This window comes from Aspergillus sclerotioniger, assembly GCF_003184525.1.
Source record: "Aspergillus sclerotioniger CBS 115572 chromosome Unknown BO94scaffold_5, whole genome shotgun sequence".
Lineage (NCBI taxonomy): Eukaryota > Fungi > Ascomycota > Eurotiomycetes > Eurotiales > Aspergillaceae > Aspergillus > Aspergillus sclerotioniger.
The window spans coordinates 209320-221618 of NW_020290995.1; the positions used below are offsets into that span (position 1 = coordinate 209320).

General features: G+C 47.4%; 5 protein-coding genes across 5 annotated transcripts; 2 read left to right on the plus strand and 3 right to left on the minus strand.

Annotated features, from left to right (window-relative positions):
- Nucleotides 1-577: 577 nt before the first annotated feature.
- On the minus strand, nucleotides 578-2197 carry BO94DRAFT_563475 (uncharacterized protein). The gene is made up of 4 exons (XM_025614362.1): nucleotides 2143-2197; nucleotides 2006-2094; nucleotides 1045-1951; nucleotides 578-957 (listed from the first exon to the last, which is right to left on the minus strand). Exons 2-4 carry the CDS (start codon nucleotides 2065-2067, stop codon nucleotides 586-588), a joined length of 1341 nt encoding a protein of 446 aa, XP_025470684.1. The 5' UTR covers nucleotides 2068-2094; nucleotides 2143-2197; the 3' UTR covers nucleotides 578-585.
- Nucleotides 2198-3150: 953 nt separating this feature from the next.
- BO94DRAFT_612549 (phosphotransferase enzyme family protein) lies at nucleotides 3151-5120 on the plus strand (the record flags this gene model as incomplete). Its single annotated transcript, XM_025616681.1, has 3 exons — nucleotides 3151-3573; nucleotides 3636-4017; nucleotides 4069-5120. The coding sequence occupies 3 exons, from the start codon at nucleotides 3151-3153 to the stop codon at nucleotides 4986-4988; spliced, it is 1725 nt and encodes a 574-aa protein (XP_025470685.1). The 3' UTR covers nucleotides 4989-5120.
- Nucleotides 5121-7608, plus strand: BO94DRAFT_313736 (uncharacterized protein). The gene is made up of 6 exons (XM_025606845.1): nucleotides 5121-5351; nucleotides 5406-5655; nucleotides 5740-6316; nucleotides 6367-6628; nucleotides 6766-7070; nucleotides 7134-7608. Exons 1-6 carry the CDS (start codon nucleotides 5253-5255, stop codon nucleotides 7345-7347), a joined length of 1707 nt encoding a protein of 568 aa, XP_025470686.1. The 5' UTR covers nucleotides 5121-5252; the 3' UTR covers nucleotides 7348-7608.
- A 3687-nt stretch (nucleotides 7609-11295) lies between these two features.
- Nucleotides 11296-12040, minus strand: BO94DRAFT_531917 (uncharacterized protein). Its single transcript, XM_025611005.1, has one exon. It carries the CDS (start codon nucleotides 11975-11977, stop codon nucleotides 11444-11446), a length of 534 nt encoding a protein of 177 aa, XP_025470687.1. The 5' UTR covers nucleotides 11978-12040; the 3' UTR covers nucleotides 11296-11443.
- On the minus strand, nucleotides 11902-12226 carry BO94DRAFT_531918 (uncharacterized protein). Its single transcript, XM_025611006.1, has one exon. It carries the CDS (start codon nucleotides 12220-12222, stop codon nucleotides 12064-12066), a length of 159 nt encoding a protein of 52 aa, XP_025470688.1. The 5' UTR covers nucleotides 12223-12226; the 3' UTR covers nucleotides 11902-12063.
- Between the last annotated feature and the right edge of the window lie 73 nt (nucleotides 12227-12299).

The window sequence follows — 12299 nt, forward strand, 5'->3', positions numbered from 1 at the left end:
TACTCCTTCGGCAGCAGGCGACAAGACTGCGATGTGCATGCCGTTACCCCATCGGGGGTTGGAAAGGGTGTGCAGCCGACCTGCCGAGGAGAGGGGTGATACCACCAAGGCCCTTCAGTCCGGCTGATCGACAGGGATGGCCCCGCATTCCGCCAGTTGCAGAAGGCTGCTCACCGTCTTGTTTGGCTGCTCGTCATCCCCGCCAAGGCTGGGCCAGGGCCGGAGCGGCTTTCATTGGCTGGGCGGGAGGTCGGGCCTCCTCCCTCGGAGTAACCTCAGGAACCGCCCAGCCCGACCGGCTCCACCCGCAATCCTTCTTCGGGACATTTGTGCTTGTCTCCAGACCTTGGCACGGCTAGCAGAGGAATAGTCACCAGCTAGCCACCTGAAAGAGGCAGGTCACAGGCACACAATGTATTCTGCACTATATTTAGGCCCAATGACAATCCAGGTTCCACTGGTTCTTGTTTGGAGTCTGGGGTTTCTGCCGTTTGTAGATCCCCATCCGAATCCAGCTCAGCGACCGATACCCAAGGATGCCATCAACTGGTTTTCTCCATACATTTGTACTGACGCTAACAATCCTCAAGGTAATCCCCTCCCAATAATCAACTCATCAAAAGCGCAAGCACCCAACACGTCCATTTTCTCCCGGACCAGATCCCAATACCTCACATTAGAGACAGTTAATTCCGTATAACTATCGCCATCTCTACACAGAAGAATATTATATCTGTTATAATATCCGTCGTAAGAGAAGTCACCATAGGCCAAAACCTTCAGACCCAAAAGCCCTTCCGGCCCGAAAGCCCATTGGGCCACTTTATACAAACCGCCATCTGCAGATGAAGGTGGCTGGGAGGTTCCTTGTTCGCTTATCATGGGACCGCTTGCTCTGAGGTGAATTATCTTCAGATTTGGACTTTGTCTGACACTGTCAAATCCCACGTAACCGGCCTGTCTCGGAGAAAAGAAAGTAAGCCTTGGGCGGAGTGCCATGTTGACATCGGAGATATCGAGGAGTGGCAAGGGGGGGCCTCATACTAAATGCTCGAGCGATATCGAGGCTCCGAAGAATTCCAAACCTGGGGTTTGAGCCGGACTGGGATGATCATAGGTCGACGAAAACAGTTCTCCGTCTTCGTAACCTCCATATTCGGTTCTCTCGAGACTGTGCGTGATAAGACGCCTGAGTGTGGCGCTGTGATGCGTTATACTCCCACGGATGGAGTCCCACACGATTGATGGGAGCATTAGATAGAGGTCTGTTAAACCGGAGAAAGCTTCAAGGAAGGTTTTCACCGTTCCGGCGATGTTGTCCTGTGTCTCGTCGGTGATCTGATTTAGCTTTTCCGGGTTGAATGTCAATTCGAGCAGTTTCAGCTTTAGAGGCACGCCTGCACGGACAATCTGCCGAAGAAAGCGAAATGTTCCGGGGCAGTTGGTAAGTTGCAAGGCCTGGAGTTTCCCCACGTTTAAAGCATCGACCAATTCTATCTCCATGGGGCTGAAGGATACTTGGGAGAGACATAATCGCTGAAGAGCTGGTAGAGGGGTACGTAGCTCTTCATGCCGAAGACCCAACACACATTGCGCAAAGAAGTTCTCTGGCAACCCCGTATCTGGGGGAGACTTTTGCCGAAAGCCTCGAGTCCAGGCCAGTCTAGCACTGTCCCAGCCGATAAGATCGAGATGTAACGTCCTCAACCGAGCGCCGTGAGCTGCGATAAACCCTCGAACTGATTCGAAATCATCATATCGTTTTAGTCCTTTCCAGGATAGAGATCGGAGCTTCGAAAGCTGAACGAGATTTATACTGCACGACCTGTGTTTGTTCACCTTGCAGTCGCTATCTGTGATAAGAGAGATTGAGGTAATTTGATTCTGGTGCTTAAAAATGGAATTGATCCTGTGAGCGAGTTGGCCGGGGAGACACGTCCCTAAATCCCACCTATAGCATATTAGTGTCGAGTCGGCATAATGCATCAGAGATAAAGCCCCGTACTTGAGGGTCCGAAGCTGGTTTTGGGGGATCCCTGAGACCACGAGATGCAGGTTATTCACCATTTCCAAAAAGGATTTAAATGCATTGAACTATTGAGATAAGCAGGGTAATCATCAATCAGATGTGGATATATCAACCTCCGATCCAGGGTACTCGTTCCCGAAATTCGAGGGATCATGGAAAGAACAGCTGTTATCAGAGTGCGCCTCATGAAATGAGCCACACAGGCTGAGATCCCTTGTATGAACTAACTGTGCTTGGTTGAACTTTGTAATTGCACAATCTATGATCTGACCGGTTGATTTTGTGGCTTGTATGACAATGGATCTATATAGGTAAGGGGTAGTAAAGATATGGATGTCCTTGGAGACTTCACAAAGGCTTTTGAGATCGGCTCGAGTTATCTGGGGAGGAGTTAGTCTGGTTCAGGTGGGAAAAGGGAACTGCATACATTGTTGAGCACCATGGCCAGTAGTTCGGGGGGTAAATCGCTTAGCATGGTGATATTCTTTGACACGCGAGCTAGATGCGGATAGATGTTGTTGTTATGTGAGAGACGCAGGTATCATAGAGGGATGGTACTTGATCTACTAATATATCCTCGAGGTGGGACCCCAATGCAAGTTACTTGCATATTTATCAGCACTAGTTCCACTTCCGGGGGCTTGATTCGTACGATGTTGGCCAACGATGTCGTGATAAGAAATTGGCGCGGAAGCTGCGTCGGACTCCCGCGGGGTCACTTGTCGTTAGTCTAATTAACCTCTTTTTGAGGTCCTGGAAAATGCCAAAATTCTGGCTTTTCTCTTTCCTCTTTTCTCTGTTATCCCTGAGTATCAGCAATCATCGTCTCGACTGACTGCTGCAAAAGATCTACACCAGTAGCATCACCAACAACTTCAGATCTAGATCAATGACTTAATAGATAACAACGCGCGTCACAACAAGAGAAATCATGGTAATAAGAGGGCCATGTCCCTGCGAGATAGATAGAGAGATAGATGGGATGACAGAATGGCAAGGCAGCTAAGGCAGGATCACCCTCTGGATGCCTGGTTGCCTTGGTGCCTTACTGCCTGACACTGGCCACGTGACCTCCCCCTTGACGCCCATTTATTGATGGTCGCTTCTTTGCGCATCAATCAATGTCACCTCAACCCCCAACTATGCTGCGCAAGGCTATCTCTTCCTTACAAACTCAAGGTCGAAAATCCCTTAGCGCAACAGGCCAACGGAGGACCCACCATGGCCAACCATCCCACCCCGGTTGGGACGCCAACAATAACTCGTATGACTATACCAGAGGTCGTTTCCTCTCAAAGGAAGCTCATGAGATGAAGATACGCCGCGTAAGATTTAACATGAAAGAGCTGGCAAAGTCTGCTGCGGAATCAATCGGCTTCACATATTCACAATGCGTTCGTATCGAGCAACTCCCAGATGGAATGTCCAATAAAGCATTCCTGTTCACGATGCAAGACGGTACACAAGTTGTAGGCAAAGTGCCGAATCCAAATGCTGGACGGCCACATTATACTACTGCTAGTGAAGTGGCCACGATGGATTTTGTAAGGAAGCTTGAGAACCTTCATAACGATCATCAGTCCTTTGTCTAATTCTCTACTTCCAGATGAGGAATGAGCTGAGCACGCCTGTTCCCAGGGTGTTGGCCTGGAGCTCCAAGGCGGATGAAAATCCAGTTGGTGCGGAGTATATCATAATGGAAAAGGTTGAAGGGGTCCAGCTTGATTCAGTATGGCCCAAGATGGACATCAAAAAAAGATTTGAACTCGTCAAGACCATTTCGGGATATCAAAAGGCTTGGATCTCGAGGTCTTTTACCCAATATGGGAGTCTGTATTATTCATCGGATCTGGAAAACTCTGATGGATGTGTTATTGTTAAAGAAGATGGGTATGAGCTCAAAGAGCATCGCTTTGCGGTCGGTCCAACAACAGGACGAGAATTTCATGATGATGGTAGGATTGAAGTTGACTTTGATCGAGGCCCTTGTAAGGTATCTCATCAGAATTGTCGGAACAACTGCTAATATGTCCCTCCAGGGGATACTGTGCACCAATACAAGTCAGCAGTTGGCTTTCGAGAACTTGCATGTGTACAGAATATGACCCGACTTCCGCGCTCACTCTTGGGATTATATGGCCCCAGCACGTATACTCCTTCTCGTTCTAAGGAGATAGCCGCTCTTCGAGACTATCTTGCCCTGCTGCCATTTTTCCTTCCGACGGACGAGTCAATCTCTTCCGCATACTTGTGGCACCCTGACCTCCATACAGAGAACATCTTTGTTCACCCCGAAAGGCCATCAGAAGTCCTAGGCATCATAGATTGGCAATCCAGTGAGGTGTTGCCACTCTTTGACCACGCGCGTCAACCATACTTTCTTGATTACGATGGTCCCCCGGCAACTGGTCTCGATCCACCCGAATTCCCCAAAAATTATGATCAGCTTGATCCGACCGAGCAAAGAAAAGCCCAGACCTTATATCTCAATGTGTCACTCGCGACCCTGTATAGAAAACTCACTTCTATGACTAAAAAGAGGCTGTTCAAAGCTATGGAGTTTGGCCAGACATCAAGTTTTGATATGATGTTATTTGCACAGAATTTGCTCATTGATGGGGAAGCTTTGTATCGGGCTAGGATGCTTGATATTGAGCAAAAATGGTCCAGTCTTCCGGGTGTGCAAGGATCTGGAAAAGAATTTTCTCTGAAACTTTCTGCGGAAGAGGTCAGCACTATTGAGAAAGATGCAAATGGGGCGACTGAAGGCATGGAACTTATGCAGAGTGTGAAGGAGACTTTGGGTGAACTCTGGCCCGAAAAAGGTATCGTTCAGCCTGACCGGTATGATGAAGCCAAAAGGCTTCTAAAAGAGGTCAAGACAGAGTTGATTGCTCAACTCGCACATTCAGAGGTAGAGAAAAAGGCATGGGAAGAGTCATGGCCGTTTGATGACTGACTTGGTGAACATTTTCCCCTCAAGTCTCTCTCTAGCATACGCTATCAAATATGGTTAGCAGTACACTGCCGCTAAGCAGAAATTGGGGTGGTACACAATTCACTTTGTTCAAGTCGTTGAAATCTCTGCTCACCATCTGAGTCCTTTGTTTATATTGCCTTATTTTGGACAACACCATCTTACCCACCTACACTTATGTAGACATGGTCAACCACGTCTCTCTGACCCTCCACTTTGTTTAGTCAAACTGGGAGAAAAGCCAGAATGACAACTCCAGAGTATGTCTGTGCTAACTGGCACCCTGACCACACTGACTGCAAGAAGGTGGGCAAGTACACTTGCAGAAGCTGCCATCTTGTCAATGTGGGTTCATCCTTCACCATGCACGAGTCTCAGGCTAATGTATCTACCGTGTAGTACTGTGGACCGGCATGCCAACAGTCACACTGGCCTGAACACAGACTGGAATGCAGATCGCCTCTTAGCAAAGAAACCTGGCAGCCGGCCTGGGTTCTTGAGCGTCGAGAGCCGGAATTTATTGGAGAAGGAATAGCATATCATGGAGTGAGGAAATACCTCTGGGGTAACATCCCTGCCATCGATGTTCTTCAACTAGGATTGAATGAAGGGAATGACTGCGGGCAAGACCTGCGCATATTATTTGCTGGTACGTGTTTGACTTTTCTTGATGTTCCTCTGAATCTAGGTCTATAGGATACTCAAAACTGACGATGCATGCTTCTACGTACAGCTTCGGGGGATCTTCGAAATCTTGTCGAAACAATTGCTCGGCTTTCGAACAGTTACAGCCACTCTCTGGAGGCTACAATAAATGACCAAGACTTCGATGTCGTCGCTCGGAATATCATTATACTTTTTCTTGCTCTGACCATGGAGAACGTCGATGAAGCAATCGACTGCATCATCCATCTCTGGTATTCAGCTTTTGTACGCGAGTCAGACATTTACATTCTTCAGCATCGGGTTCGTCCCTTAATCGAAGACGTTGGTGCAAAGACCAAAGGCAAGGCACCAGAATCTCTCTTGGCAAAGACATGGGCATTTGGGCAGCGCTCCCTCAGGATTGTTCTTAAGAAGTCATCATGGGACCGCCTCTTGTCTTTTATTGAAGTGCCGGCTGGCTTGACAGTCGAAGACGCACAAAGTATTCGCGCAGCCAACACTCTAGCTAAATCGCGGCAAGACTACCGTGATCGACACATGTGTTACTTGTCACCTTCGCGCAGAATGGCTTTCCAGAAGTTCCGGGAAGATGGCCTTCTTCTTCCTTTTGGATACCCGCGGCATGAGTTTCAAGTGCCAAACCCGTAAGTCGGTAGAGGACATTGAGTTCTTACCACAACGCTGACTATACCAGGACATTCTTCCAGCTTGACAATATCTGGCCTATGAAAGACGATGCTGATCCTCTTGCGGGATGGTCGCCTAAAGAGGTTTCCGATACGTCAAGTGGGCCTGCATCTGCTGATATGTACGGAAAGCTCTTTTTCCACATTCGCGGAATACTTCAGTCCTTTCTGAGCCGACTTTCAAATCTGAATATCTCTATCACAATGTACCAAGTTGACGCCCGTAAGCTACCTGGTCATCTGAAGGGCGGCTCTTTCGATCGAATTGAGGTAAGGACATTCTCGATCGGATACAGAATCTAAAATATTCAGACACTCGGACCTTCTGCACGTGAAGACGCCTATCGTCTCAGACGGGCTTTTGGTCAAAATGTACCTTCAAGTGAGTCGCTAACCATTCTGTATAGGTGTCTAACATCTCGGATTCTGGTTGGTTGGGAATACATTCTACGCTACGCTTCATGATACCCTTGCTTCAAAGCCCTCTCGATAATCCGCACGCGACCTTGATTACTCTCTTCATAAACGCAGTGCCAGAGAACTTAGCTCACCGAGAGGAACAGCAAGATTGGGATGCGCATATCTCAACAACAAAGCTCCTCTTGAAATATCTACCCTTTAAAGGCGCACCAACCTCCCCTTACGATCCCCAGATTATCAAGAGGTTTGTTGGCCGGGATATTGTGAGAACCTATGACCACATCTTTGATCGGTAAGTATAATCAATTGAGCAAGATCCTTGAAGTATTAAGTACCGTTTTAATCTTCGCACTAGATACTCGGAAGACAAGAAGTTCCGTGAGACTGCTGATATGCTGGGGGCGGAAATGAAGGAAAGGCACACTATCGTCGACAAATGGCCGCTCAGATTGAAGCTCAAGCCTGGTCAGCCAGGAGCACAAGACGAGTTTGATCGTCTCATTAGTGGAGGACTAACTGGGAAGGAACGATATGTAGAGTGGAAAAGAATCCATCGGGATATGCTTTGAAGAAAGCGGTTCCCGTGTCTAGGATGCCGTTGGACTTGGGCAGAGCTTATGTTCCATCTCGGTCATTGTCTCTGATGCTTGTCACTAGCACCCACAGACAGTGATAATGCCGAGTTGGAACAGCAATTTGGAAGCTATCTACGTTTTCTTACTGGGTCGATGTCCGGATGCTAATTGGATACGGTGGTATCTATGCAGGGCTTATATGCCAACCACAACTGATGTTATGATATTTTGCACAGATAATACGCTCATCTGAACTGCACTTGATATTAAGTGCTATTTTACTACTATGGAGTCTGTAATTCAATGCAATCAGCCTCATACTAAGGACGTAACCAGTGAACATGGCCCTATTCAACAACCCACAGCATCTACCATGAATACCAAATATTGAAGCCATCACTTATTATCTACATCAAGATTCACAATACATTCCTAGGTAATATAGTCAGTGAAGATCCCCAAACCCTACAAATACATCCATCTCCCACTCCACCTCCCCTACATCTTCGAATCCTCCCCAACTCTACATCAAAAATCTACATGACATACACGTACTACTACAATCAGTCTCCCACCTTCCACAATTCAAAATCAGACAAATACCCATTTAGAGCCTCATTTCTACAAATATTAAGAGACCTAAACCCGCACTTAAAACCCAATGAACCCGTTTACAGCATCACTCCCACGAATCAACTTACGCTCCTCTTCTAAACCCGAGCCTCCCGTCCGACACTTACAGCCCTTCTATGCCAGCCTGCAGCTGCTAGCCATAGTTACCAAAGTTCAGTTTTTCTACCCAGATTAGAGGGTCATATTTGATTTCTTTCGAATATCCAACATCACTCACTACCAGCGATACCTTATTCCCGAAACAGAATCTCTACTAAATGCGGCGGGACAATCGAGTCAATTGACACGAACCCCGATGGTACATACTCGAGACACCGTCTTCAGGAATAGATATGATAAATCTAGCCATATGCAAACCGGATGCAGAGCTTCAATGATTCATGATGAAGAATATTTACAGAGCCCTACAAGACTTTCTACCCAAGTGGGGATTTATCCTGCGGTGGGGAATATGATGCACCGTTTATATAATCAAGCTAGATCACTCTATCTCAATGGATAATATCAAGATTCGGGCTAGATTAAACCATACCAGGAAAGAGTTGAGGGTTGGGGTCGATATTTCGGATTCATGGATTTTTTAATATGGCAGGTATGGAGGATCTGGCAACTAACGTTCTTCGGGATGTGGTTTGTGGGTAGTTGGGCTGGGAAATCTTCAGAGGTGTTTATTAAGAGTATCTCTATCTGGATGTCTCTTTCTTGATCTTCTCGCTATTCTGTTGGACTTATCGAGATTCTCATTCAAATGGATCTCTGAAAATGCAGCTATACGCACAGATATGGTGTGGTTGATACCAACCATACAGCGAACAGCTTATCATACTGGACTCTTATCGGTGTTATATCCATGACTGAGAACCCGATCATCTTCCTCTATAAACGATACGATCACATCCAGACGTGCGAAGAATACTGGCCTATACTCGCCAAGAGATACGCACTGTTAGCACAAGCTACAGTACAATTATCCAATTCCAAATCGGCGATCAATGGGCGTTATATTCCTCAAACAAATCGTCGCATTTCGTCGAAATAGTCGTACACTCTATCGTCGTTTGAAGCATTCAATATCTTAATATACATGCGGTTGCTGGATATCGAGCCATGTATTGTTGGATGACCTCGAACCTGATGGACAATGATTTGTCTTGAGCCAAGTACAGCAAAGATACCGCTTCCATTGCTTTAGACTTTACAATGTCATCATTCTTTTCGGGTCGACACAGTGGTCGTCCAAGCCTCGTGGCCGCTCTGGCCACCCGGATGACCTACCGTCTAGTACGCTCCTCAGTGATGCGTGGGTTTATGTGGTTGTATACTGTACCTGCTGCTACACGCGGACAAACATTGCTGCATGATTTTAAGATATAATTTGGTGTTCAACCTCGGGATGGGGTTGATCAATCATGCTGAGATCGCAGACCTTTCAGCGAGAGAAGTCATCCGAGATATTGGGTTTATTGAGATATCTATTCTTCTCGCGACAGGATAAAGCCTATTGGTGATTCCATCTACGCTGTTCTTATATCGTGATGGAGAAATGAATCATTGCTCGGATTCCCTCAACACGGTCAACTCAGTGGCGATATGGCATACAGAATGGTTAACATCGATCGCCTCAATACTAGACTCAATTCAGTTTTTATAAACTAAGATCGTAACTAAATAACTCTAAGTTCATCCTTTCTCTAGAGTACTCCACTTATTTCCTGACATCCCCACTATCAAATACTAAATACCTTCTCCCATCCTAGTACCCATTCAACCCATCAAAGAAACCACATATACTTTCCCCTTCAAAACCACCACAACCAACATCATCCCATCCCATCCCATCCATCCCAGTAAACAACAAAGATAATGTATCTATCGGACCTCGGAGACCGCCGCTCCCCGAAAGCGGCGAATATCCAATTCCCTCACCAGCCCCAGGTTCCGATGTATTCCGTTCGTTCTTTGATAAGGTTCCGAGATGACGTCGTCTCACCTAGACCCGTGTTCGTTAAACGGTACTTTTTCATAAAGTATATTGATTATCATTTACTTTTCCTTTTTAAGACAAAGATGGTGGGTAGACTTAAGGTTTAACTAATTCATTTTCTTTCTTTGTTTGTTTGCTTGGTACTTGGGGTAGTGGATGGGTGGATGTAACGGTAGATTCTCCGTGCAACGTACTTGTCTACAATAATACGTACAGTACCTCGGATGTTCAGATGGAAGGGAGGGAGGGAGGGATACATGTGATGATTATTCTTGAAGTGGATGGGATAATGTGTTTTACTTGGGTAGGAATTATAGTGAGAATCATAAGGGTTCCATTTCTATCGAATCTAAATCCGAGTATCTGTTACCCTGTTATGTCCTGGTGCGTACATAACATATAATTCTTAATTATCACCTACTTCTCTCTTCAACCCCCAGTAACAACTTCATTAGCCTCCTCCTCCTCCTCCTCCTCCTCCTCCTCCTCCTCCCCGGACTACTATTAGCACGATAGAAGGATGGCTAAGTGGGGTAGTGGAACGCGGGACGCGGAACGGGAATCAAGATATTCCTCCTAGTTCCTGGATACCTACCTACCTACCTACTGCATACATTCTCTGAAGTAAAATAAAGAAGAGGTTATTGATCCTCCGCCCATATACATTCCCAATTCCATTCCATCCCATCCCATCTCATCTCATCTCATCTCATCCATAAACAAAAATTCCTCCCCCAACTACATAATACATCCTACATAGTAATGAGCGTCTATTTACATCAACACCTTAACATACCATCCATGACGACAACACGGACCATCCTCGGCCCATCAAAAAAATTATCGGCCGGTCTGGATCGATCGGGGCAGCGGCCAGGAAGTTCTAGAATCGTCGGTTGGATTGGCGACAGGGTTGGGTTGGGTTGGGAGGACTGGTATTCCTCTATTGCCTAGTTCCAGTTACATTCTCAGTTCCGGTCAGTAGGTACCGAGGGAGAAAGTACCAAGGGAACTGAACTGGTAGAATGGTGGGTAGGACGGGCTGGGTGAGGTGTCGAGGCCAGGGTGCGGCGCAGGGCTGGCGAACGGGGCGGGGTTGGGTTAGGTTGGGCTGGGGACGGGACCTGGTCGGTGTAACGGATGGGTGGCATGGGATGGGATGGGATGGGTCAGGGACGGGCGGAGCCGGCCTATGCTTTTTTTTTTTCTTTCCTTATTTATTGATTTATTTGTAGCTGGGTTTGTTTATTTGGGGTTTATTGGTATTGTTTGGTGGTTGTATAGGTCAGGTAGATTATAGTAGAGTGTGGTGATTAACTTTTATCCGGGTATATCAACAAAATTCCAGCCCATATTCGCCGCCCGACAGGAGAGGGCCATATACCCCTGGTAAAACACCATTGTAAGACAAAGGAAAGCTCATAATATTATACAGTAAACGTGACGGTCATGACAGGAAGAGATGCATCACGCTCATGCGTGGTACACATCGCTCCCCTTGTTGTGTCGCCACATCCCATTCGGCACCATGCTCTGCTTCATGATGGCAAGCTCCTTCTGTAAAGCCTTGTTCTCCTCTTGCAGTTCCTGCATGAACGTGATGGCATTCGTCAGGATCTCCGACTTCTTCAGCGATGCCGATCCGCCCTTGCTTGGCTTCTGCACTCCTCCGCACATGGCCTTCTCCAATGCAACAAACTTGGCATTCATGTTCGTGCGGTACCGCTTCTCGATGATGTTGTGCGCTGCCCGCTTGGCGGCATTGCGACCGGTAGTGGTCTGAGCTCCGGTGCTGGCGTTCGAGTCGCTAGAGAGACTGCGGGTGGTCTTGCGGTTGGCAGCAGGAGAGGCGGGAGCGGGAGGGGGAGAAACGCTGGCAGCGGGGTAGTCCTGAGGGGTGATTTCAGGGCTCGACGACCACCGAGTAGCAGGCTCGCGCTTCGGTTGTGCCGGCTTGCGACGAGTGGATGTCTTGACGGATCGGGAAGCGGGCTTGGGAAGCTCCATGTGGATAGGCTCGAGGGGGGAGATCCGAGTGGGAGACCACGACTGATCGTCACTTTCCAGATCCTAAATAAATTAGCTGTGATATTTTATGATGTAGATGCATGACATACCGATGAGAGGGAACCGCAAGAGGCAGCATCTTCACCCGAGTGGTTGGAGATGGTGAACCCACTGATATCTGGGGGTGGGGCGAAGAAATCGGTGGGAAAATCCTTGGGGTCCAAGTTCATCATCTCGTTGGGCATCTCCAAGGGAAACGTCTCGGGGATCATGGTGTTCAAAGAGAACAGATCAATGGCACTGTCGTAGTTCCAATTGGCCG

Coding starts and splice junctions, on each gene's coding strand:
- BO94DRAFT_531918 (XM_025611006.1), bottom strand. CDS start 12,222: ATGCCCAACGAGATGATGAACTTGGACCCCAAGGATTTTCCCACCGAT.
- BO94DRAFT_313736 (XM_025606845.1), top strand. CDS start 5,253: ATGACAACTCCAGAGTATGTCTGTGCTAACTGGCACCCTGACCACACT. Junction 6,317..6,366: donor GAGTTTCAAGTGCCAAACCC/GTAAGTCGGTAG, acceptor TGACTATACCAG/GACATTCTTCCAGCTTGACA. Junction 6,629..6,765: donor GCTCTTTCGATCGAATTGAG/GTAAGGACATTC, acceptor CATTCTGTATAG/GTGTCTAACATCTCGGATTC.
- BO94DRAFT_531917 (XM_025611005.1), bottom strand. CDS start 11,977: ATGGAGCTTCCCAAGCCCGCTTCCCGATCCGTCAAGACATCCACTCGT.
- BO94DRAFT_563475 (XM_025614362.1), bottom strand. CDS start 2,067: ATGGTGAATAACCTGCATCTCGTGGTCTCAGGGATCCCCCAAAACCAG. Junction 1,952..2,005: donor AACCAGCTTCGGACCCTCAA/GTACGGGGCTTT, acceptor AATATGCTATAG/GTGGGATTTAGGGACGTGTC. Junction 958..1,044: donor CGATATCGCTCGAGCATTTA/GTATGAGGCCCC, acceptor TCTCCGAGACAG/GCCGGTTACGTGGGATTTGA.